The sequence below is a fragment of the Syngnathus typhle genome, linkage group LG3 (genome assembly GCF_033458585.1).
Source record: "Syngnathus typhle isolate RoL2023-S1 ecotype Sweden linkage group LG3, RoL_Styp_1.0, whole genome shotgun sequence".
NCBI classification, from domain to species: domain Eukaryota; kingdom Metazoa; phylum Chordata; class Actinopteri; order Syngnathiformes; family Syngnathidae; genus Syngnathus; species Syngnathus typhle.
In genome coordinates, this window is record NC_083740.1 from 5,566,301 (window position 1) to 5,588,912 (window position 22,612).

General features: G+C 39.3%; 5 protein-coding genes and 1 long non-coding RNA gene across 7 annotated transcripts; 4 read left to right on the plus strand and 2 right to left on the minus strand.

Moving 5' to 3' along the window:
• Positions 1-333: 333 nt before the first annotated feature.
• LOC133151676 (retinal cone rhodopsin-sensitive cGMP 3',5'-cyclic phosphodiesterase subunit gamma-like) lies at positions 334-1,756 on the minus strand. Its single transcript, XM_061274897.1, has 3 exons — positions 1,619-1,756; positions 936-1,049; positions 334-855 (listed from the first exon to the last, which is right to left on the minus strand). Exons 2-3 carry the CDS (start codon positions 1,037-1,039, stop codon positions 738-740), a joined length of 222 nt encoding a protein of 73 aa, XP_061130881.1. The 5' UTR covers positions 1,040-1,049; positions 1,619-1,756; the 3' UTR covers positions 334-737.
• Positions 1,757-4,296: 2,540 nt separating this feature from the next.
• Positions 4,297-6,882, plus strand: LOC133151766 (endoplasmic reticulum resident protein 27). The gene is made up of 7 exons (XM_061275056.1): positions 4,297-4,460; positions 4,695-4,780; positions 5,898-6,038; positions 6,099-6,215; positions 6,280-6,405; positions 6,495-6,692; positions 6,797-6,882. The coding sequence occupies exons 1-7, from the start codon at positions 4,403-4,405 to the stop codon at positions 6,836-6,838; spliced, it is 768 nt and encodes a 255-aa protein (XP_061131040.1). The 5' UTR covers positions 4,297-4,402; the 3' UTR covers positions 6,839-6,882.
• Positions 6,883-10,775: 3,893 nt separating this feature from the next.
• bglapl (bone gamma-carboxyglutamate (gla) protein, like) lies at positions 10,776-12,330 on the plus strand. The gene is made up of 4 exons (XM_061274471.1): positions 10,776-10,936; positions 11,017-11,319; positions 11,594-11,696; positions 11,807-12,330. Exons 1-4 carry the CDS (start codon positions 10,876-10,878, stop codon positions 11,907-11,909), a joined length of 570 nt encoding a protein of 189 aa, XP_061130455.1. The 5' UTR covers positions 10,776-10,875; the 3' UTR covers positions 11,910-12,330.
• Positions 12,331-14,040: 1,710 nt separating this feature from the next.
• On the minus strand, positions 14,041-19,290 carry LOC133150967 (sodium-dependent phosphate transport protein 2B-like). Its single transcript, XM_061273630.1, has 13 exons — positions 19,169-19,290; positions 18,009-18,045; positions 17,822-17,935; positions 17,175-17,303; positions 16,956-17,099; positions 16,767-16,878; positions 16,212-16,404; positions 16,033-16,128; positions 15,664-15,784; positions 15,431-15,598; positions 15,224-15,340; positions 14,977-15,101; positions 14,041-14,897 (listed from the first exon to the last, which is right to left on the minus strand). The coding sequence occupies exons 1-13, from the start codon at positions 19,190-19,192 to the stop codon at positions 14,358-14,360; spliced, it is 1,920 nt and encodes a 639-aa protein (XP_061129614.1). The 5' UTR covers positions 19,193-19,290; the 3' UTR covers positions 14,041-14,357.
• On the plus strand, positions 14,894-19,141 carry LOC133150972 (uncharacterized). Its single transcript, XR_009713843.1, has 5 exons — positions 14,894-15,107; positions 15,187-15,305; positions 15,507-15,590; positions 16,949-17,112; positions 17,850-19,141. It is a non-coding gene; the product is annotated as an uncharacterized LOC133150972 (long non-coding RNA).
• Positions 19,291-20,663: 1,373 nt separating the features above from the next.
• On the plus strand, positions 20,664-22,524 carry LOC133150969 (OCIA domain-containing protein 1-like). Of its 2 annotated transcripts, none has more exons than XM_061273635.1 (8): positions 20,664-20,859; positions 21,024-21,108; positions 21,281-21,334; positions 21,411-21,458; positions 21,701-21,830; positions 21,914-22,071; positions 22,163-22,321; positions 22,400-22,524. In XM_061273635.1, the coding sequence occupies exons 1-8, from the start codon at positions 20,806-20,808 to the stop codon at positions 22,435-22,437; spliced, it is 726 nt and encodes a 241-aa protein (XP_061129619.1). In that variant the 5' UTR covers positions 20,664-20,805; the 3' UTR covers positions 22,438-22,524. The 2 variants fall into 2 exon arrangements, with proteins under 2 accessions (XP_061129619.1, XP_061129620.1); XM_061273636.1 differs by having other exon boundaries at positions 22,169-22,321.
• Positions 22,525-22,612: the final 88 nt, after the last annotated feature.

The following is a 22,612-nucleotide window of genomic DNA, read 5'->3' on the forward strand; positions in this document are numbered from 1 at the left end:
GGTTATTAAAACGTTCCTTAAAAATCACCTGTAAACAGGAGAGGTGTGGCTGATAACGTGTTTGCCCCCCAATCCCAGTTTCTGACTGCATTTTAGGTTTCATCCACTGGGGGCAGCAGACACTTAGTGTACGGCACAATTGTGACATGTTTACCGATTGTCAAAGCATTAACTTATGTTCCACTTTATGTTTATTTAAACATGAGGTTTACCTCCATTATGATGATTTACTTTTTTAGGCAACTACCCGACTATCTTAGAAACTTTTATACATTAGTGCAAATCATCCAGGGCATATGCAATTGGAAAAACAAATAAAAGACACATAGGCACTTGTTATTTGGGGTTATTGTTTATTGACAGTTCTATTCAACTGTAACTCTCATTCCTAAGAAAGAGGCTGTGTCTAAGTTGACACTTGCATAGTTCGTAAAAATATATTTCTTCCATAGATGACTGTATAATAAGAAGGGGTGAGGTTCTGGTAAAGGCAGGTAAGGATGGGCAGCAGGGCCTGGTAGATCTTATGTGCAAAGTGGTTTTCCTGGTAGTCCTCGGTTAAAGCATATTTGAACAGTTTTGGCTCTACTCGGGCACTTGAGAGTTTTCCCAAGATCCCATGTTACGCCTAACACAAGGAAGACATCAGGTCATTTGGGGCAAGTGGTGGTGGGGAAAAGTGGAGAAAAGGTGTCATCAGTCTATACAACGTCATGAATAACGTTGGATGAAGCTTTCTAGACGATTCCATATTTGGCCAAGTCACTGAGCTCCATGTCACCGAAGGCCTCCCAAGGGCAAACCACAGTGATGTCTGTGCCCAGACCCTCCATGCCGGGAATGTCGTCTCCGAATCTGCGTGGACATGCAGGCGTCACATCACACACAGGTACATACACAGTACACTTGCCGCGCAAGGTCTATTTTGTACGTACCCTTTCTGGCCGGGTTTTGGGGCCTTGCTTTTGAAGGTGCGAGTAGTCCTCTGCTTGAACTTGGGGGGAGCCCTGGCGGGAGCTGCAACTGCTGTGTCTGCCATTGTTGTTTTTCTGGAAGAACAATTTAAGAGGTGCTAAGTCTTTTTTTTCTTCAAAGCCACCTGATGTTTGGATGATCTCACATGCAGATTGTCTTGATACACAAACAGCTTCGTCTATTTTTACACTTGGTTGGCTTTAAAGATTACTCAAGTGACACATGGCACAAGTCAGCATTAGATTATCTCCAATTTACCTCATTACAAAATGACACATTGCAGCTAAGTAAAATCTGACTTAATCTTTGTTTAAAATGGAAACTGTGAAAATGTACACATTGAAGGCCTCTGAAAAAAAGAGCTGAGATATTTAAAATAGCTCATGAACTAAAAAAAATGTAAATTCCCTGGAACCAGTTGGCTTCAAAGTGAAACGTTTCAGTCTTTTCCACATTATTTTTTTAAAGTAATAGCATTGTTAATAGGTTCAATTGAAAAGGTGGACAAGACAAGAACATCCAATTAGTTTTTAGCTCTTTGACTACATGCAAAACAACAACAAATATAATAAATCAACATGTCAGGCTCAATAAGTATGTTTGCCAAGTTGCTGTAGCGTAAAGGAAGAAGGTTCTTTCTTACCAGTTGGTGCTGAGTGTCTGTGTCACTTCTTCTCTGCTCTTTGCGTTTCTGTTCCGTATGTCATCCTGGCATCTCTTTTATACACAAACTGCTAATCCCCCCTCACACAGGTACCCGGTCCACCTCTGTGGTCATGGCCGCTAATTGGGCTCAGTGCTATTTTAGTGGCTAGAACACACGAGAACATTGAGTGTTACATAAGGACGCACGCATGACTCAGGAATAACACAAAGTTGTTGCTTTCTTGAAGGTTACAATTATAAATGTCCATAATAACTTAACTGACATGAAGTCAAACCTTCACAGACATGTATATAGGCCTACATATTATAATATGACAAAAAATCTTAGAAGTGACTAAAAGTAGCATTTGACATGATTATTTGGCAACAACAACAAAGTCAATATTAGAAGCTACTGTTTTCTGTATACCATTTGGCTTGTTGTGACTAAATGTTGCCGATTTCTGCTGACTGTGGGAATACGCTAATCACTGGGAACAACCTCATTTAAAAAAAAAAAAAAAAAAGCTACATTACGTCCAAACCAACATTTTTCTTCCCCCTATACTAAATAAATTGTGTGCTACCTATGATCTTGTTCAACATTTAAAGCAGAAACGTAAAATAATTTCCAACTGCAATTTATGATATCACAATAGGTCTGACATCAAAATAATCATTTATATTTTTATTATATTGAAATACTGTACCTCTAAACAGTTGTTAAAGTGATATAAAAAATATTATTTCAATTCATAATATGTACAAAAATCTGAATCTTCCCTCAGGCTCATTTTACGCGCACTCAAGTTCTAAACTATTACATTATACTAGTCTCCTTTAATCCATTTTAATCAATTAAAATTCAATCTTAATTGTCTTATCAAGTGTTTTCTTTGCATTCTGCAAACATTCCCGGATTTGCTGCATCATGAGCAGGCTTGAGGATTGCTCCTACACGGCATAAGGCAAATGCACGGCATTATAAGTTGTATAAGGGTGTCTTGAGAAAATAGCTGCGGCCTACTTGCGAGTAATCTCAAAAGCTGAGGTTTACCTGCGTAACATCACGACCTTTTCTCTCAGAAGCTTCGAGTGTGTCAGCCTGATCTGTTGCACATTCCACAGGTCTTAATGACATGTGAGTAAAGCACATGTATGGAAACAAATATCTGTGTCCAGATTTTCTATAGATATTTTAAGTCAAATTCATAAGCAAGTGTCAATGACAAATAATAATAATTGAAAACAAAGCAATATGAGCAAATCTGTGAAAAAACATTCATAAATACATTTAAAATATTGCTGAATGTCTCACCCATTAAAACGTGTTTTAATACAAGATATACTACATAATGGTATTAACAAGAGTATTTGTATTTTTTATGACTTACTGCAGAAAGTATTTTGCCATCTTCCATTGAAACATTCTCTTTTACGTTTCAAAATGTAATTTTAAAAATAGCTCCTCTGATCAAAAGGGAAAGAACTCAAATTTTGTGTCTAAAATTGTGTATTTTGTTAAAGAAATTAGAAATCATTTTCTTTTTTTTATGATTAATGTTAATGAATATATTTAATTATTAAATCCTGTCCAAACCTGTTAATTCAGCTATTTATTTTTGTATCTATTGTGATAAAGAAATTCAAAAGTAGCCTGATAATAAAATAATACACTACAATTAACTTATTTTAGGGAGGTAGCAAAAAAATTTTTTTCAAAATCCCTACAAGCGTTTAGCTTTTTAAATGATCACTTATGTAACTTTTCAAACTCTCTCCCGTCACAGGTGAGCAAGCCCGTAAGTCGCATCTTGGTGACACCTGGTTTAGGCACTTATTTCAAGACGTGACAACAAACAAATTACATAAGAGATTAGCATCGATATGAGTGGCCTTGTTTTTTCAGCTTCTGATGTGTTTGTTGGTGAGCACATCCATGTTTACTACTGTTAAGAAGCAACAGCAGTCATAGAGATACTGTTTATGACTACAAACCAAACATGTGGATGACTAAGCCTTAAAGTGGATGTTGTTCTCCACTGCAGATGTTTTGATGATCTGTGGTCAGCTACATTCAGCTCCATTTTTTTTCACCCCAACGAGTACATCAAGCCCGATCACCAGTTTTCTTTTGCTTTACTACAACATGCATCCATGGTTCTGGGAATCACTAGTTGAATTATGTGAAACTGTTTTACGCAGGTTCATAAACTTACGTGAACGTTCAGAGCAAAGTCTGGACATGACTTAAGGGGGAATAATAAATTCACTAGTCTAAAAACGGTATTCAGACTAATATTTTATTTGTGGGATAAGAATTATGCAGACGAGTCCTTCAATTTTCATCCATTTTGGGTCATTTAAATTTATCCAGTAATTTAAATGTATCTACCAACACACATTCGACAAATAATTTGCCTCATTTTAACCCGCGCGTATTGCCATGACTCAAAATCTACATGGACATAAAATGTTTAGCTAGCTCATTGGTATTTTTGAGTGGCATTCGAGGTTAAAGATGACTGAAAGCAATCATGCAATTCGGCTACCAAAACATAAGACTGCCGCCTATTTCCGGCATTATTGACTCCCACTCCTCTCCTATGATGACACGTAATCCAATGTCCCTGCACCCAAATCTATCAGGACCAGGTGGCTGGTTCCCAAGAAACCTCCTATCACAACGCACCACCACCACCACTACCAGCAGGAGACCCAAGGTAACACAAGGCTGCAAAGTTGACAAAAAGCCTGTTGGACCTCTGAAAATACAAGAAAAATGCTCAGTGGACTCTTCTTCTTTATCCTGGTGTCTTGCGTCACTGCGAAAGAGAACGGTAACTTCACTCATGCAAGATGTGTCTTTAATCTGATATATTTTTTTTACCACTGACTTTACCAATAACTTTATTTGAGTGTAGTTTCTTGGAATTTAAATTTTTAAATCGAGTCAGTCAATTTAAAACAATTTTTAAAACTCAGAAAATTCACCTCTTCCTTTGACGCATTACGACATGATTCCCTTGAGGATGTCATCAACAGAATGTGTGTTGTTTGTTTTTTATCCTCAGATGTGACGCTCCCAAGTCTAAACGACACCAAATCTGCAGAGGCCTTCATCGACTCTGCCGAAGTGGTGGTGATCGGATTCCTGGAGGTCAGTGAAATGAGACGGACATTTTAAAATTGCACAATTTAGTAACGCATTGTATTACAATATCTTTCATGCCGCAAAGCACACACAAAGGAGCCAAATTAAGAGCCGAGAACGTTTGTTTGCATGTCTGATGGCAAGTCTGCTCGAAAGAGGGACATCATGGGCTTTGCCAACTTGCCGCGCCTTTGGCGTGGCTGCAGTGAGGTCAGAGGTTGACTGGTTGTCTGATACATTGCGCGCCCTCTGGCTGTCCTCCCTGTGTGGAGGACGATGGTCGGCCACTTGACAGGAAGTGCTCAAGCAAAGGCTTGCGGGAGAAGCGTTGTTAAATCTCCTCTAAACAACAGTAACAAAATAGACTGTACCCATGTATGAACCCATATTTTTATTGGTTTCTCTGGGATTTCAAATGATTTCCCAGGGAGTGTGTAATAACATCTTTGAAATAGCAACCGTTTAATGTCTATGTTCGTTCCTGCATTTTTTCCCCCCCTCCTCACTTGCTTTTTGTTACGACCACGTTCACGGTTCCAGTTGCATTTTTTTCTTTTTGGTTTTGAGGGAAGAAAAATATTCGACAGTTTAAGTATGTCTAGAAATTCCCTCGTCGCGCTTTCCTTTTTACATGCAGCATGTGGGAATGAAATGAGGATTCCAGATGGTTGTTAAAAAAAAAAAAGTCTACATTTTTTAATTGAGCAGTCATTTTAAACAATTACAATCTGCCTTCATCATATTTTCACTTAGTATTGAGTGAGTTGGCTAGCCCATCATTACCAATATCAAGTAGAAATTGCAATTTCTCAATATTATAAAAAAGCACAACTATAGTACATTTGACACTTAATTGTGACAGAAATTTAAATTGTGGTTAATTTTGAATTCCATTAAATACCTGCCCAATACAAAAAATCTTGCTGAAATCTACTTTTTATTTTACTTTGATTAGACTTTTTTTATTTGATGTCATACTTTATTATTTAATTAATTCTTGAAGTTCAAATAAGAATGTCCATGTTTTATTTTACTGTGCAACATTCAGTGTTGATCATTGAGGCTACGGTGCGTTTGTGTTTTGTGCTATTCACAAATTGTATGAAACTAAAACTTGACACAGCAGGGAGAAGAAAGCCGCGGCTACAAAGAGTTTGCGGCAGCGGCAAAGCACGTGGATTCCGTCTCAATGGCCGTTTGTATTTCGAAAGAGGTGTGGGCTGACTATGGCATTAAATCAGACACCATCGCTCTTTTCAGAAAGGTACTAACATGGCTCTCAGCATATTTGGCAGGATGATGCTCAAGTCTGCGTTATGTCCAGGCAGACAACCATCAAGAGAACCTCGTGATGGCCGAGATCGAACAGCTCAAGATTGACGGTCTTGTGAACTTCATTATTGTGAACGAAGTCCGCTACATAACAGAGTACAACCAAGTGGTGAGTCACAGCAACATGTTAAGCATGATTTTACTACTTTCCTAATGCTGCTCTCTCTCCACAGACAGCTGTGGGTCTCTTCAACTCTGAAGTAAAGACACACCTCCTGCTCTTTGCCAACAAGGGGCGCAAAGAATTTAATGAGTTAAAGGAGAAATTAAGAGCTTTGGCCCCGGAGTTCACTAGCAAGGTGAGAATAAAGCGAATAAAATGTATCGTTTTGAAAATAGCTCATATATGGCAAAATCATATTAACAAACGAACCAAACTGTCTTGAAGTTCTTGTTTGTGGTCATCAATGGTGCTGAAAACTCCAACGTGCGCTCCTTGCGCTACTTTGGACTCAAATCTGAGGACCTCCCTCGTGTTGGTATCTATGACGGTGACTCCGATATGAAGTGGCTGATGCCTGAGGGAGACATTTCTACTGAGCGCGTGCGAGACTTTTGCAACTCTTTCTTGCGAGGGGAATTGAAGGTGAGCTGCCACAAAGGCAAAGATGGAACTTTTGTCATTTTTATTAAGATGTACAGATTGAGTGATTATTTTTGATTGAGCCAATCATTGGATTTACTTTTCAGGAGGTGAAACAGGCCGGAACAGAGACGAAAACAGAGCTCTAATATTGGTAAAAAAAAAAGTATTCTAAAGTGAAAAAATAAATATTCTCCTGGTGAGCCTTCATCTTTGTTGCTAACAGCTCAGGAAACTTTCACTGTTTCCACAGCTGCACGTCTGCTCGTCGTGCGTCTTGTTTTGTTTTGTCTGTTTATGCCAACGCGAGGCTGTCTGCGGTCCGCTTTGCTGACCGCGTGTCGGCGGCCACAAGCTGCAGACAGGCTGGCACGCTTTGTCCGTCTGACCGCAAATGTCACAGTCGCAACCGCAACACAACCGCCTCAGTTAGAGTGACACACAGCAGAGCAGGAATACACAGGATGTAGACAATGGTCAAAGGTCATCAACATGTTACTTTCAAATGAAGTAAGCATCATTTTATATCCTGTAGTATGTAAACTCTAATGCAGGGGTGTCAAACTCATTTTTTTCACGGGCCACTTTGTAGTCATAGCTTCTTTTGCAGGGCCATTATGACTGTCAACCCAAATAAATGTATAACTATCTACAGTAAAAGCTACAAAACAAACTCGTTTTCAAATCAGACGAGTAAAAACTGGTCAAATATTTATAAAAAAGAGAGAATAAAAGTGAAGATAATTTGCAATTCTAGTAATGACACACAAATTTGATGCACAATTTGTCTTTGCGGGCCAGATAAAATGATGTGGCGGGCCGTATCTGGCCTGTGCTCTAATGGTACATTTAGATACCATTCATTGTATATGGTACAAAAATGGATTATCTGATGTCTTATTTAAAATCATGCATGACAGCCATTTGAGATTTTAAATTCTGTGACTTGGAAGGCATAATTAAAGCAAACGCTCCCATTTTATGCCCTCAGGAGCTCAGATGAATGTTCAGTAAGAAAAAAAAACATTGGCAAAAATGAAAAACACATTGGATGCAGACACTGTGAGAGAAAACATTTGGGATGAGCCCAGCAATGTCCATTTGAATAAGAGGGGAATTTCAAGGTCCAGACGGAGATCAACATTGTGTAATTGTCAGTGCCGTCTTGCCAAGCCCAAGCATCCGGCAGAATTGGGAAACCCTGACAGGTGGCATCCAGACAGTCTTGGATGGAGTTTGCATTTGGTTTAAGTGACATAACACATAGTTTTAGATCACAAAGAGGCAAACAAAATTGAATTTTCTTTAAACCGTGTGAGTCACTATTGAGTCAGAGCAACAGTGAAAATGATAAATTAGCTTGCTAAATAATAAATGAGCACATGACAACAATTAAGGCTGGTGAACAATTAATCCACACAAATGCACATGGCGACATGTTTGAATTTTCTTCCAGGAAGTATCGATGAAACAACTCATTTTAATGCTGCCACTTCAGTAACATAAAATTGCATTTGATATTATATTTGAAGTATTGTGAGCACTAACAACAGTACATTGTATATGTTATATTTGCAAAACCACTATTCAAGTTCATTTGACAGACGTACTCCATGATGAGCGTATTGCAATACTAGCTGCTTCTTAAAAGAGTCACTTTTGAAAGGTTTGAAAAAACAAACATTTGACCCATATAGGGACATGCACATTCCCAAAACTAGCCCCTAAAGCCCAACTTATTGCGAAAGTCTAGCTCAAATACAACCCCATAATTACTGTATGAGTTACTCAAAAAAAAAAGTATTTTTTCTCTGAAAGGCCACAACAGTGAACATGTCAGTCTCAAGAATTATTGCTCTGGGAACTGGGAACATATATAAGCATTAAAAAAAAAAAAGTACACACATTTATGTCATGGACTCACTCGCTTGGATAAAAAGCCAGTATGCATGAATTTAAAAATTAGATTCAAATCAATGCAAAATGTATCAAAAGTATTTTAAGCATATATGTAATACTTGTACAAATTGCTGTGTATTTATTTTCTAAAACATAACATGATTTGATAACTTTAAACCCAACGTGTCCATAAACCATCCATTTTGATTACGTGAATAATTGCAACAAAAAGTATGTAAAATAAATCCATTCAAAAGAGTTGTATTATTTATGATAAATAAACACATTAGTCAAAATCTATGAGAATATTTGAGATTACTTATCGTCCCCTTTTGGATGAAAACATTTCATTTGCAAAGGGCCAAAACTTCCCAAGTAACAATTTGGTCAATTTACTATATTTTTGTTTTGCCCTCACTTCAAGCCATGTGGGTGTTATTTCTTCAAATTATTGACCAGCCTAAAGAGTTGAAAGAATTATCATAAATAATCTTTTTTTATTTTTCATTTGAGCTTCTTCTTCCATGAGTGTCTGTAATTGAACCCAACCTCAAAAACGCATGTATTTTTGTCTGTCTGGCTTTACCCTCAAAGAAAGAAGCTCTTCGAAGACAATATGATTTCCGACTTACAGCAAAGTTGCAGCAATGTTGCGTGGACCGAATCCGCACGATAAAAAAAAAAACATAAAGCTAGACATTGAAATTACACGGCTCGTTCTCCAAGACAATTGCTTGACACCAGGAATAAAACGAGACTACAGGAAACAAGGGCATGAAGGTCGGACTAGACTCGTAGTAACAACATATAGACAACACTTGGCAGTCTCGTGTGTACATTCTGCGTAACCAACATTTAATTGCTGCTGCAGTATAGTTTAGATCCGTTGTTTCTATATGAAGTGATCCACAGCTGCATCCGTATTTGAACCATATTTCATATTCAAAAACGCACACATAGCACTGTACAGCAACACATACCATAGGCCTTCCTTATATTTAGCTATGCGTCTATTGGGCCACCGCTTCTTGTTGCCAAGCGCTGGCCCGTGCCAGATTTTGTCGTCCCTAAATAGTGCTTGCCCGCGGCTGTGGTGGGACGCTGTAGCACTCTAATTAAGTCTGTCGCATAATGAGCCTGACCGCTACTCCATGTCACTCGATTAGAAGCTTGCGGTGCACTCGCACTGTAGTTTGGGGTTTGTGGGAGTGGGATATGTGGGGCAAAGGGAGATGATAGCAATGGGACAACTGGCAAATTTTGATTCTGCAGAAGCAATACGCTATTAAAATCCATTCAAATTCCATCTAGGTGTTATTATTTTGGTGGTATGATTGAAAGGGCGGTCATAATGGCCATATACTGTACAGTAGAACATCTGCACTCAGGACAAACTGTTCTGGAACACTGCTTAGCCTTCCATCTGTTTAAAGGAAGATGTACAGATTGAGGATGATACAATTTCTCAGAGGATATATAGAATATGAAACTACTTCAGGTTCAAACCGTCACTGTCTTCAAACACGTGTTGACTGTAAGGAAATGTTGAAATACGACTTGTGAGCCGCTGTTAATAATGAACTTGAAATGTTTGCTGAAGATGTATTTGATCTTTGTGAGCAATTCATTTTTCTTGTATTTTTTGCTTTTTCCATTATTTGACTGTTGATACCTTACAGTCGCTAAAAAATGTAGCTTTTAGAAATAAAGCCCCCTTCCTTGATTTTAATGGGCCTAATTACGCTACTGCAATTTAATGTTGCTCTTTATGATCATACTTGATCTAAGATTATTTTTTTTGTGGCACTTAATGTAACGATTGACCCAGGGCAATGTGATCAACTATAGCCTGTATTGCAATAGGCTATCATCTTCATCATCAATTATTATCCTCAACATCAATCATATGGGACAGGGAGCATTTTGTGGAGATTCTCAGTGAGTATATGAAATGATTATGTAACTTTAAGTGCCATTTGATGAAAACACTTGAGGAATTCCAGCCTGAAGCAGGCCAGGAACTTTTGGGGTTGAGGGAGAGTGTGCGTTGGGGTGAATTCTTGGAGTGGGTCCCGGGCTAGAGTGGGAGTTTTTGTGGCAACCTCCCTTGACAAGTGCAAGAGGAGATGTTGACATATGATTCTCCAGCCAATCAGGTCTCCTCACTGTCTGAATCCCATCGGGGACAAGAGTATATAATGGAGTTCGTTTCAGGAGGATGGAAGCAGAACCTACGAGCTGATCTGAAGGACCAACTGATCAAGTCAAACTTCAACTTCAAGACAACATGAAGACTCTGAGCCTCCTCGCCATCTGTGCTCTCCTCTCAGCATGCTGGGCCACAGGAGGTAAGGAGCGTTCTGGAACATCACCGTCCGTGCTTGGGAGAAACTTTGCTCATAACTTCTATTTTGTGTTCTTTCAACAGTTGTGGAACACGACGGTGACTCTGACCACTCAGACGCCGCCGATCTCGCCGCTGTCGTGGTCGATGATGCCGGAGACAACGGAGATGCCGGAGACAACGGAGATGCCGGAGACAACGGAGATGCCGGAGACAACGCCGACTCTTCAGCCTCCGACTCTTCCGACTCATCCTCAGACTCGTCCGATTCGGATTCAGACTCCAATTCTGATTCCGACTCTGACTCCAATTCTGACTCCGACTCTGCCTCTTCTTCTTCCTCCTCTTCTTCCTCCTCCTCTTCATCTGAGTCGGACAGTATTGAAGGTAAGCTGTTGATATAGTAATATAGAAAACAACTCCCAAACTGATTGAATAGTTTAAACTGTAAAAAAAAAAAAAAAAAAAAGATAATTAGATTTCAACAAAATGCAGCGTGTGTGAATGCAGTGAAAGCTCTCGTAACTTTTTCTGCCTCCAAGGTTAAAAGTTGTGAGATGTATTATTTTTACCGCCTCCAAGCATTTCTTGTTCGGCTGAAAGGCTCTAAATTTCAAATGTTTCACATTTGAAATATACATAAAAGTTTTCCTCCTTCTAGGGACAGACGCTCAAGATTCTCACGTGGTCATGAAACGTGACGTGGCTTCCGTTTTGCTGAGGACGAGACGCCAAGCCCCTCTCTCCTTTTACCAGATGGAGCGGTATGAGTTGTTTTCCAAATGATTTCACTTCCATTCAAAGCGCATGTCATTAAGTTGGTTAGTTCCAGATCACCGCTAGTCAGTAATGCAACATCTTCATTCCATTGCAGCCTGAGAGAGGTGTGTGAGCTGAACACAGGCTGCGATGAGATGGCGGAGACGCAGGGCATCGTGGCAGCCTACACGGCCTACTACGGACCCCCTCCCTTCTAAGGGGTCCCGCTCGCCCCATCAGCTACGTTTGTCTCTCTTTCATAATACGATTGCGATCAAGAGCATCATCTCCCCTCCAACAACAGGCAGACAAACAAAACCTGGTTTGGACCACGTTGTGATTACACAAACGGAGGTCACAAAACTTTGCACAAGCGACGTCCAGAGAGGTGCACATAATGTATGCCGTAGCCCATATATGTTGAAATGATTCCTCACCCGCCCTTTGCATAACACGATGAATGGTGCTAAAAGTGTATTTGAATGATTGTATTGATATATTTATGCTATGCTTTAGCTTTAGTAATAAGCTCATAGATGTACAGTAGTGTGTGAGATGTACGTGAAATTATCTGCCATGGCTGTAACCACAAGTTGCCTCTGAATTTCAAGGAAATAAATTATTTTGTTTGTCCAACAATGACTTTGGTAGAAATCCTTTAAAAATGATTTTAAGGAAACCTTTTGAGCATTTTGTGTATCCTGGAGATGTCCTAGGTACTAGTATGCTCTTCGTCCTCTCTCGTCAGACATTTCAGTGCTCCAGTAGAATGGCTAGTGTGCACAACAATGGTTGGTAGTCTAGGACAACTTAGCAGCATACTAGCAGCATGTTCCTAGTTGACATCTAGTCCTACTAGTAAAGGGCTTAGTCAAGCGGGTCACAAAAGTAATATAGCAATCCTACTTGTATGTTGTTTTACTAGTCTTGACAAACAGCGCACTAGGGCACGGACCTTAAAATGAGTATCAAGGATCTCAAATACTCAAATAGATTTTTTTTCTCTCAACAGCTCGGACAAAATTGCCGTCAATTTTTGTACTGATCACTAGATGTCAGTGTTGATCAAACAGATTAGATTGGGCTTTTCTAATACTATGTCACACCAATACTTAGTTCCGATATGACACAAATAATTAACTTGGTATTATATATGGTATCAGTATTAGATAAAGACCGTATAATATTTTGCACAAATCTCCCATGTTCAGCAGTTACTACATAGGTCATTACCAAGATTCTCTGATTTAAGATCTGGACAACTCATCATACATATCACCAATTAATTTACAATTACTTTCTTTTGATTGAAAGAATAAGTGTTTCAACTTTATTGTGCTGTGTATGTTACTACATATATATATATATATATATATATATATATATATATATATATATATATATATATATATATATACACATATATATATATATATATAATTTACGATTACTTTCTTTTGATTGAAAGAATAAGTGTTTCAACTTTATTGTGCTGTGTATGTTACTACACACACACATATATATATATATATATATTTTTTTTTTCTTCTAACATTTCACATTTGTTTTCTCAGAGATGTCTTCTGTCCAGAAAAACAGTAGAGCTCAATAACGCCGTCTGCTGGACGTTCAACACAGTACAAGGGCGCACGATGCAGCGCACCAGGTAGGTTTGTTTGTTGGTTTGTTTTTGTTTTTATGCGGTGTATTTTATTAATCTTTTAAACCAAGAATTTAAGATTTCACAAGTTGGATTATGACGAGATAAGATTAGCATGCGCCTGTGATGAACATGCTCACCTATACAAGGTTAACCTGCATACACACGGTAGTCATTATCACAATCACACGTGCTTCTTCTGTCTTATCAGCAGCAAAGACAAAAATGCAAAGTCCAGCATACGTGTGTGCATTCGTATTGACTAAGAATGTCATTGTTTTACTTTATGTGAATACAAATTGCGACCAGAAACGGTCTTCGACTTGGTTGGGGGGGGGGGGGGGGGGGGGGATGGTTGCGTCTCTTGCAATATCTTACTGTAAATTAGTTTCTCTGTTAGCGGTTAAAGGAGTCTTTTTAAAGCATGAAGAGAAACAAGTGAATCACCAACATAGATAAAGGAAATTAAATGCGAGTAAGCAATGTCTCTCAGCAAACTGCACTGACGTCTTAACGCGTGACGGGTCATGTGGATTTTTTTTCCTGGATGTGCTTTATTATTAGAAACAAGTGAAATGATTAATTTGGGTGTAAATGGAGAAACGATAAAACCAAAATGTAGAAAATGATGCCATCATTACACATGATTCAGGTTTAAAAGGTTTATTTAGATGGACAGTCATCTAGTTTTATTTTAAACAACATATTCTTTGAATATAATCACTTTGTTTAATCATTTTACACCTTAAAAAGATGTGTGAACGAGGTCGCAGTGTCATCAAATCTACAAGATACAAATGGCGAAGGCTGATACGGCATTATTGGAAATGGAAAAAAGTATAATTGTAAAGTGGCACACAGATATGGTCATATTGTTTAGTTGCTATAGTTTTACATAAATTACATTTTCTAAAATAGGCTCATTGTCCCTCTTAAATAATCCAGTTAAGACATAAACAATGTTAATCTTGTGCAATAATTGTTGTGTTTAGCAAGCAAAGGAAACTCAAAGTTTGGTCAGTTTTACACTGTTTGGCTCAAACTTGATCTCAATTCCCAGCGTGTCGTCGCACATTGCCGGGTTATCGTAGGCTTCTTTCTCCAGCTCTTTGTCGTCTTTCCCTTTATCTTCATCGCTGTTGCAGCATTTGCAGCAGCAGCAACATTTGGCAGTGAACACAGCCACTACTTTGTCCCAGGGTTCTAGAGAGTGAGCCCAAAGCGGGAGGAAGTCCCAAGACCGCAACGCTGCTGGCAGACATTCAGGCTTCCTCTTCTGCAGCACATTGATGATAATGATGATGATGAGAAGAGCCACGAGAGGGCAGGCCACGCCTACTAGGACCTGCCATCCGGCCAGCGACAGACTGAAGACGAGGAGCGGCACAAGGAAGAAGCAGCAGATGATGTAGACTGCGGCAAACCAGCGGTAGGAGGCCGTGACGTTGCCCAAAGCTTTGGCCAGTCGGATGGGCAATCGGGTGAATGGAATCGGATACCACAGAATGATGCCAGAGATGTTGAAGAGGAAGTGAACCAGGGCAATCTGGAGAAGTCATCCATGCACTTTATTAGCATGCAGGTAAATCACCAAAATGCATTTATTGTGAACTATTGTTTATCACCTGCAGAGCGTTACCCAACGTGTCTGCCGGACTGGCCATGGCTGCCAAGATGGCCGTGGTGGTGGTGCCGATGTTGGAACCAAGAGACAACGGATAGGCTCTCTCAATGCTGATGACGCCAATACCTACAGGTATGTGCACATGGTAGGCCCATGATAATTTTCAATAACTTCAAATGAACATGCTCAGATTGTATTTTTTTAATTCTAGGGTTCTGGTCGGCGGACGGACAAATGAGTGATCTCACCAACAAGCGGAGTGATAGCGGAGGTAAAAACAGAGCTGCTCTGCACGATGAATGTCATTCCAGCTCCGACTAAAATGGCAATGTATCCTGTGACCCAACCGAAGGGGAACGGGAAATCTGCACACGTGTTAGCATAGAACACCTTAAGCACTCAAATGCAATGCGTTGCCTTGTCCAAGGTTAAACAATCCTTGTGCATCCACTCACTTGTGTTAAGTATTTTCTTGATAATCATGGCCACTTGACCCTTAAGCATGGAGTTGAGCAACTTGACTATAAGCAGCAGGCAGGAGCACAACACCAGCAAAGAGAGAGCCAGGAGGATCAGACCCACAGCCAGATCGGACAAGTTCACGTTTACAAAAAGGTGATCACCTGACAAGACACACACAGTCGAGTACGCTCATAGATGAAATTCCTTTATGTCGTGTCATTCTCACATTTTTTAATGTTGTACGTCTGTGAGATGTTTTTGAGTGTGAAGGTGTAGTTGCCGTCAGTCCAGCACATTGAAGGAGAGGTGCAGTTCTCTGGACCGGGAACAGTGACATTTACGGTGCTCTGAAAAGTCAGCCAAAGTTTTGAAGAAAACAATCAATCGTATACAGGGTGTCCCACAAGTCACAATATGCTTCCCTTTTTCTATTTCATGATCATTTGGACCGACACGACGTGAGGCTTCCTGTATTTGACAGCTTAGGCTTTGTCGTTTTAATAAGCATAAGTATCCCCTTATATATAAATAGAAAAAAAAGGAAGTGTATAGAGACTTTGTGGGACAACTTGTATTGTTGTGCCAATGATCCTACCATGTTGGTATAAGTTTCACACCACCTCTTGATGAGACTTTTGTTCCGGGCTTCTGGGTCTCCAGTGGCTATTTGGCTTAAGACAGACTTGTCTAGCTGTCTCAGCGGGAAAAAGAGAACGTTCAGAAATGTGCAATCGGAATACTATTATCGACCTTATTCATTGGACTTGCTTTTACCTTTATAATAGAATCTGTGAGGACATCCGTGATAACATTCAAGAGGTCGGGAGCCTCTCCGCTCTGGATCTGGAACGAGTCGATAATGACCTTGGTGACCTCGTACAAGTAGCCGCTGGCGACCTCTAGAGGCAGCAGCACCAGAACCGACAGCCAGTTGAAGAAATCGTGCACCGTGGCCCCTGCAAATGCCCTGAGCGCAGTCGGAAAGACAATTTAGTTTAATGCCAAGCGGATTGAACTTTGCTCGCTTCTGATGGTAACAACGTACACTTTTACATTAGCGTAATATTAGCGTATCACTTGGGATTATGACAACTGTGTCTGTTCTATGACCCATCAGATGATTCATTGGACTCCTGCAGCAATAATATATAATATAATAATAAAATAATATAATAATAAACAATATAATGTATAATATAATAATAGATAATTATCACGAGCCTTCAGCTCATACAATTCAGATGTGACTAAAACACAATATTCATCGGAATCTTTTAAGAAAGGAATGGAACCATCTGTTTTATTCCCCATTCCTGCTTTAGAAGTTACCTGCGAAAGATAGTTCGGTCCCCAGCCTGCGTCATGGCAACAAGTGTATTGGTGACTGAGGTGCCAATGTTAGTGCCCATGATGATTGGAACAGCCAGTTGGACTGATAGCACTACAACACAAAAAAGATATCACTATCATCTCCTAATGCCTCGGTGTTGTCACGCCACGTTGTGTGTTAGCACTCACATCCAGAGGAGACCATGCTGACCACAATGGAGGACGAAGTGGACGAGCTCTGAACCAGCAAAGTGACCAGGACGCCAATGACCAGACCGGCCAGAGGGTTGGACAGGACAACATTGTCCTGCATAATGCCGCCTGCTGCTTTGCCTGGATGGACAAGGTGGATTTTATTTTTATTGTCCAAATGCACCATAGGGACACGTCACACCTTCTTTCGCTTACCTCCAACAAGCTGGAAGGCTGAGCTGAGGATGTCTAGGGAGCAGATGAACATGTAGAGGAGGCCCAGTAGCACAGCCAACTTCAAAAGTGACACAAACACCCGCAGCACCTTCCCTTTGGTGTCCAAAGCTGACAACATACACAAAAAAAACACAACAAACTCATTTTAATCACTTTATCAAATGTATTCAAATAGTAGCTACCCACTAGGGGTGTGCATCTTTCCGATAAAAAAAGTTGAGTTGATACATTTCAATATAGAAAATGTAACAAATCTGTTTATGTCAGGGCCCAGCTAACACAGCTAACACAGCTTTTAACACAGGACATTATTTTATATTGACAGTCCATAGAACACACTAATTATGATTTGGTTGCCATTTAGGACACGTCAAAAAAAAAGAAATTATTTTCTAAAGTTCATCAACATATTTATGTTGTGCTTAACATTGATTTATCATTACGACACCAAATCTGAACCACACCCTATGTTCTCCAATAAATGCGATTTTATTTATTACTTAATGACAAACTGTATGGCGCCAGTAGAACTTGTTGAACTCACCCGACAGTGGCCGACGCCTCGCTTTTGGCATCATGCCAGTCAATATCACTTTTGAGAAATGCACATTTCAATTTCGCCTCACCTGACCATGGCACTCCGGTGTCTTTCAGCTCGGGCATATCCCAAGGGTCTTCCTCATCTGATGGCCCATCATCCACCAGCGCCAGAGTAGACTGTGCGAGACTTCCTTTTTGCACTATTTGCACATTTACAGAACACTGTTATATTATCATTTGTTTGGACAAGGAGTCTTCTGTTCAAAAACTTACTTTTGCTGCCATTTCTTTCAATATGCTCCTCGGTAAACTGAAATTATAAAGTAAAAAAAACTAAACGTTGATATTCATTTGTAATGCATGTAATCCCAATAAGGGTTATAATGGTTTGGGATCTTTCAGTTTAATTTAATTTTTTCATTATTTAACTTCAATTCATTTTCATTTGGATGTATTTTTTTAGAATGTTTTTCAGTTTTACTAATGCATTTTTTTGTTTTATTAGTTTTAGTATATTTAAAGAGAAGTGGGATATTTGTCAAGCATAATATTAAAATATAATTGTGTAATAATTTAAGGTAAACTACAATTCTCAAATGACAGTTTGACCTTCTGCATCATGAATGCATGTGTGAATGAATGTATGATATTATTTGACAAAGATGGAAACGATGGTTGCTTAGTTTTAACTTTAGTTATGTCATTATTTTTATATTCCAATATTTTTAACATTATCATTTAAATTCTCAATTAATAGCCAATATTTTACTTTTCAATAGTTCCAAAAGCCACACCAATTGAATGACTATTGTACACATTTAGCCACTCACATGCCACAAAGTATTGATCGTAGACTCACATGGTGTTATTCGGCCACAGTAAAATTCCATTAGTACAACACGAGGACACGGAAATACAGCTTAATTGATTTTCTTTTTCTATGTTTCACTTACACACACACATGCGCACGCACACACACATTCACACAGTCAACCTTTTTCATTTCACATTTAAATCTTTTATATTTTAAAATGAGAGTTACACTCACAACAAGTCTTTCTCAGTTTGCTCTTAAAATATGTGCTGTTATTCATTTACTAACTAATGGCATGATCTAATGCATAAGACACTCAAGATTCAGATGTTTATGTAAAAAAATAGTTTTTGGGTGTTTGCACATATTGCCATGAGAAAAAAAAAAGGCTTTTAGCTCTATTTCTTTGTGTCTTGATACTTTATCTAAGCGTGATTTTTGAACCCAAAACAATGGCAAAATTATTTTTGCATTACTTTGTGTCAACTAATTATACATAAGAGCTAAAAGATACCTGCAATGAAAAAATATTTTCAAGTTTGAGTTTGTACTTTATGCTTACAATGAAAATATAAATGACTTTCACACAAAACTCTAAAATGAATCGTAATGTCCTCACCGCAGGTGGCTTGAGTGCATCCATGCTGCCTGCTGTCAAATGCTGCGTGCACACAGGTAGAGTGTTGTGGTGAAGGAGGATTGGTGGGTGTCTTCACATCACTGAGAGCTCCCACCAATAAGATCAACACACCTTGCTTGGTCGCTCACAAATTTCTTGTAATCGCTACTCTGACGTGTGTTGCAATCCAACCCACATTTTTCCAGGTGCCTGCATGACTCCCTTACTGTGGATGTGACTAACAGTGTGTGTGTGTGTGTGTGTGTGTGTGTGTGTGTGTGTGTGTGTGTGTGTGTGTGTGTGTGTGTGTGTGTGTGTGTGTGTGTGTGTGTGTGTGTGTGTGTGCAACTCTGGATCATTGTAGCACAATATTGATCTTCTTAATAGAGCTACACATTGGTCAACATCACAGTGTGCTAAATTTATACTTTTTAGTTGCACTTGAAGGCTTTTTATTTAGATTAGAACAAAAATATCACTGTCATCCAGGTGCTGCAGAAGCTGGATATCTTTTACTTTATGAGAATTGTAACTATATACATAGTTTGCGATAGTTTTATGTATTCACTTATGTTAGAAGTGCTTGAAAAAGGGCCCATTCTTATTTTGTGGAAATTTATTTCATCGCTTTTTTTTCTTCTGTAATGTTGCATAATTTGTATCCAATGTAGTTGGGCTAAATGCTTGAAAGCATAGGAATTTTGATTAACTATTTAATTTTGTTTTCGGATCTTATTTAATGGTACATTGTTTTTTGTCCTATGTATTTTATAAAATGGCTAACCCTGTTATTTTGAGAACTACTTCAGGAGGATATGGATTGGATTGGACTGAGTGAATTCTGTTTCTGTAGCCTTTTGGGTTGCACTTGTACAAAGTTTGTAGCTATGGTATTGCAAAGTCCTTTGTCATTTCCAAACAGTGTAATAGCGGCATCTAGGTGCCATACTGTACTACTGCAAATGAGCCTCCACTGCGGAGGTCCGAACAAACCTGATTTATTGTGTAAATTCTAATTTGCCAGTATGTAATTTGTTGTGAGTTCATGCATTGTGTTGGTTTTGTTCTTTGAACAAGGTGATGTTCATGCACGGCTCATTTTGTGCACCAGTAAAAAAACATCTATGTCTTGAATTGAAAAAAAAAAAAAAAAAGGTTTTCACTGACAAAGGGTTCGGTGAATGAGCATATGAAACTGGTGGGGTTCGGTACCTCCAACAAGAACCACTGATGTAGACAAACAACCTTGCCATGCCACAGTCAGTCCCATTTACACCTATGGCCAGTCTTAAATGAACATGTACATGTGACCAATTCAGCCGCTAGAGGGCAGTCGTGAACACGTTCTGATACATGAACTGACGACTAGAATATATTTGTTACCTTTAATCTTCTCAATGCAAAGTACGCAAGTGAGATTTTGTCACAAATATTTATCGAGATATTTGATTTTAATTTGTGAACCATTGTCTGAAAGACCTCCACGAATGTCACCATTTTCATTTCCGGGTTACGTCACAGTCCGCGGTGACATTGTACCGAGTAGTACATACGACGGTTGTCTTTGAGTTCTCTTAAAAACATTTCTTACTATTTCACATGCGTTGAAGGCTACGAGGTGTTGTTATTTTGTCAATATGTCATCCACTACTGCGGGTTTTAATGAGGAGCGGCGGCATCAAGGAGCACAGGTTAGCAGCATGCCGATAAACATTATCCGACCCTCGCATGTGCTAGCGCGTTTAGCCTGCTAGCTCCGAGTAAACACTAGCGGCCCCCCTCAACTGCGTTAACACCTCCCGGACTTGTCATTAATGCTGTCTGAGATTAAAAGTGTCTAGTTTGTCCCCTGCAGACGCGTCTAGGCACAGACTACATCCCCACCGAAGAGGAGAAGAGAGTGTTCAGGGAGTGCAACAATGAAAGTTTTTGGTATAGGTGTAAGTAACAACTTGTGTATCACTCGAAATGTGTATTTTGCACAGTTGGCAAAATCTCCTTCCAGCACAAATACTATCAATACTGTCAATGTAATCATTTTAGTGCTATAATGTTATAGCCTCTAAGTGTACAGTTCCTTAGTTATGAAAAATAATAATGCTTATGTTACAGCGGTACCATTCTCTGTGGTGAGCATGGCCATCACTCAAGCCCTGGTTGCCAGAGGTAAGATCACATTCATGTGCTCCTATGGAACATGCATGGATGGCAATTTGAATAAATTCTGTCTGTTTCCATTTAGGGTCTCTCTCTGCATCTCCAAGGTTTGGATCGCTTCCAAAAGTGGCCTGTAAGTTTGATGACAAGACGATGTAGACGTTTTCTTGTTTAACACAAATGCAACCTGCTTCTTAAAATGTCTGTCACTATCAGTTGGTATAAAAAGCCAAATCTCAACAGGAATTCAAATAATCCTTAATGTTTGCATTTTGTTAGCACCACTCTTAAGATTTTAGATGGCTATTAGAAAATATCCTGCATTCTGGAAATGCAGCATTTGTTGTGATGGCTGCGTCTTTGCTGTGTTTGCAGTTGCTGGCTTCTGTGGCTACTTGGCAGGTAAGATGTCGTACATGAAGACGTGTCAGGAGAAGTTCAAGAGGTTGGACAGCTCTCCTCTGGGGGAGGCCCTGAGACAGAGAACGGGACTGCCTCCACAGATGTGTGTACCAACACCAAAGTCACACTATAAGAATGAAAGCTCAAAAGCAAGCCCCTATCCGTATTTTGTGGTTTCCTTCCTAGCCAAGGTGCTCAGTCCGAGATGAATGATCCCAACGGTCAGAGCTTTGACACCAATTTCCACCCAGCAGAGACGCAATCTTCCACCGCCGAACATGAATATGGATTTAGTCCAGAATCGCCTGTTCTCATGCGAAGAGCAGACGACTTTAATCTTTCAGGTGAGTGACACTGATGCCTGACGAGCAATGAAAGGTAATGAAAACAACCTTTTGTATTTTAATATGGGTTGATAATGTGTCAAACTGTCAGCTGCAGCTGAGGAAAACAACGGACCCAAGAGCAAGTCCATCCTCTATGAGAACTTGCGGCTAAAAAATCGAGAGAACTACGAGGTCACACTCACCCAGAAGGCTGACTCGCAGCTCAAAACTCCCCCTGTAAAGGAGCCACAAAGACCAACAGAAAGCGGTAAACAAACACATACAAACTTTTTAAAAAATTTTTTTTATTGAATTTTTAAAAAATAATTTCTTCTTCAAATTACAGCAAAGAAAAACATCTATGGAGACACCTGGGACGAATGAGTAGTTTTGTGTAAAAATGTACTTCAATGATCATGTGACACAAAATGACATCTTTGCTAAAGTATCAAATAAACCAAAGTGCTTGAAGTCTTCCGGCTGTGTTTACAGAAGATTTAAACTATTTCCTGGAAAAAGGCTGAATATTACAATACAGTTTGTAATATTACGTATACAA

What these genes read in the sequence shown, in the direction of transcription:
- LOC133151676 (XM_061274897.1), bottom strand. Translation starts at nt 1,039, where the DNA reads ATGGCAGACACAGCAGTTGCAGCTCCCGCCAGGGCTCCCCCCAAGTTC. An exon ending in CCAAAACCCGGCCAGAAAGG is followed by an intron (nt 856 to 935) that starts GTACGTACAAAA and finishes ATGTCCACGCAG; the next exon opens with ATTCGGAGACGACATTCCCG.
- LOC133151766 (XM_061275056.1), top strand. Translation starts at nt 4,403, where the DNA reads ATGCTCAGTGGACTCTTCTTCTTTATCCTGGTGTCTTGCGTCACTGCG. An exon ending in CCCCGGAGTTCACTAGCAAG is followed by an intron (nt 6,406 to 6,494) that starts GTGAGAATAAAG and finishes ACTGTCTTGAAG; the next exon opens with TTCTTGTTTGTGGTCATCAA. An exon ending in TCTTGCGAGGGGAATTGAAG is followed by an intron (nt 6,693 to 6,796) that starts GTGAGCTGCCAC and finishes TTTACTTTTCAG; the next exon opens with GAGGTGAAACAGGCCGGAAC.
- bglapl (XM_061274471.1), top strand. Translation starts at nt 10,876, where the DNA reads ATGAAGACTCTGAGCCTCCTCGCCATCTGTGCTCTCCTCTCAGCATGC. An exon ending in TGAGTCGGACAGTATTGAAG is followed by an intron (nt 11,320 to 11,593) that starts GTAAGCTGTTGA and finishes TCCTCCTTCTAG; the next exon opens with GGACAGACGCTCAAGATTCT. An exon ending in TCCTTTTACCAGATGGAGCG is followed by an intron (nt 11,697 to 11,806) that starts GTATGAGTTGTT and finishes ATTCCATTGCAG; the next exon opens with CCTGAGAGAGGTGTGTGAGC.
- LOC133150967 (XM_061273630.1), bottom strand. Translation starts at nt 19,192, where the DNA reads ATGGATGCACTCAAGCCACCTGCG. An exon ending in CAGCATGGTCTCCTCTGGAT is followed by an intron (nt 16,879 to 16,955) that starts GTGAGTGCTAAC and finishes TTTGTGTTGTAG; the next exon opens with TGCTATCAGTCCAACTGGCT. An exon ending in TCACAGATTCTATTATAAAG is followed by an intron (nt 16,129 to 16,211) that starts GTAAAAGCAAGT and finishes CCGCTGAGACAG; the next exon opens with CTAGACAAGTCTGTCTTAAG.
- LOC133150969 (XM_061273635.1), top strand. Translation starts at nt 20,806, where the DNA reads ATGTCATCCACTACTGCGGGTTTTAATGAGGAGCGGCGGCATCAAGGA. An exon ending in TGAAAGTTTTTGGTATAGGT is followed by an intron (nt 21,109 to 21,280) that starts GTAAGTAACAAC and finishes CTTATGTTACAG; the next exon opens with CGGTACCATTCTCTGTGGTG. An exon ending in TCAAGCCCTGGTTGCCAGAG is followed by an intron (nt 21,335 to 21,410) that starts GTAAGATCACAT and finishes GTTTCCATTTAG; the next exon opens with GGTCTCTCTCTGCATCTCCA.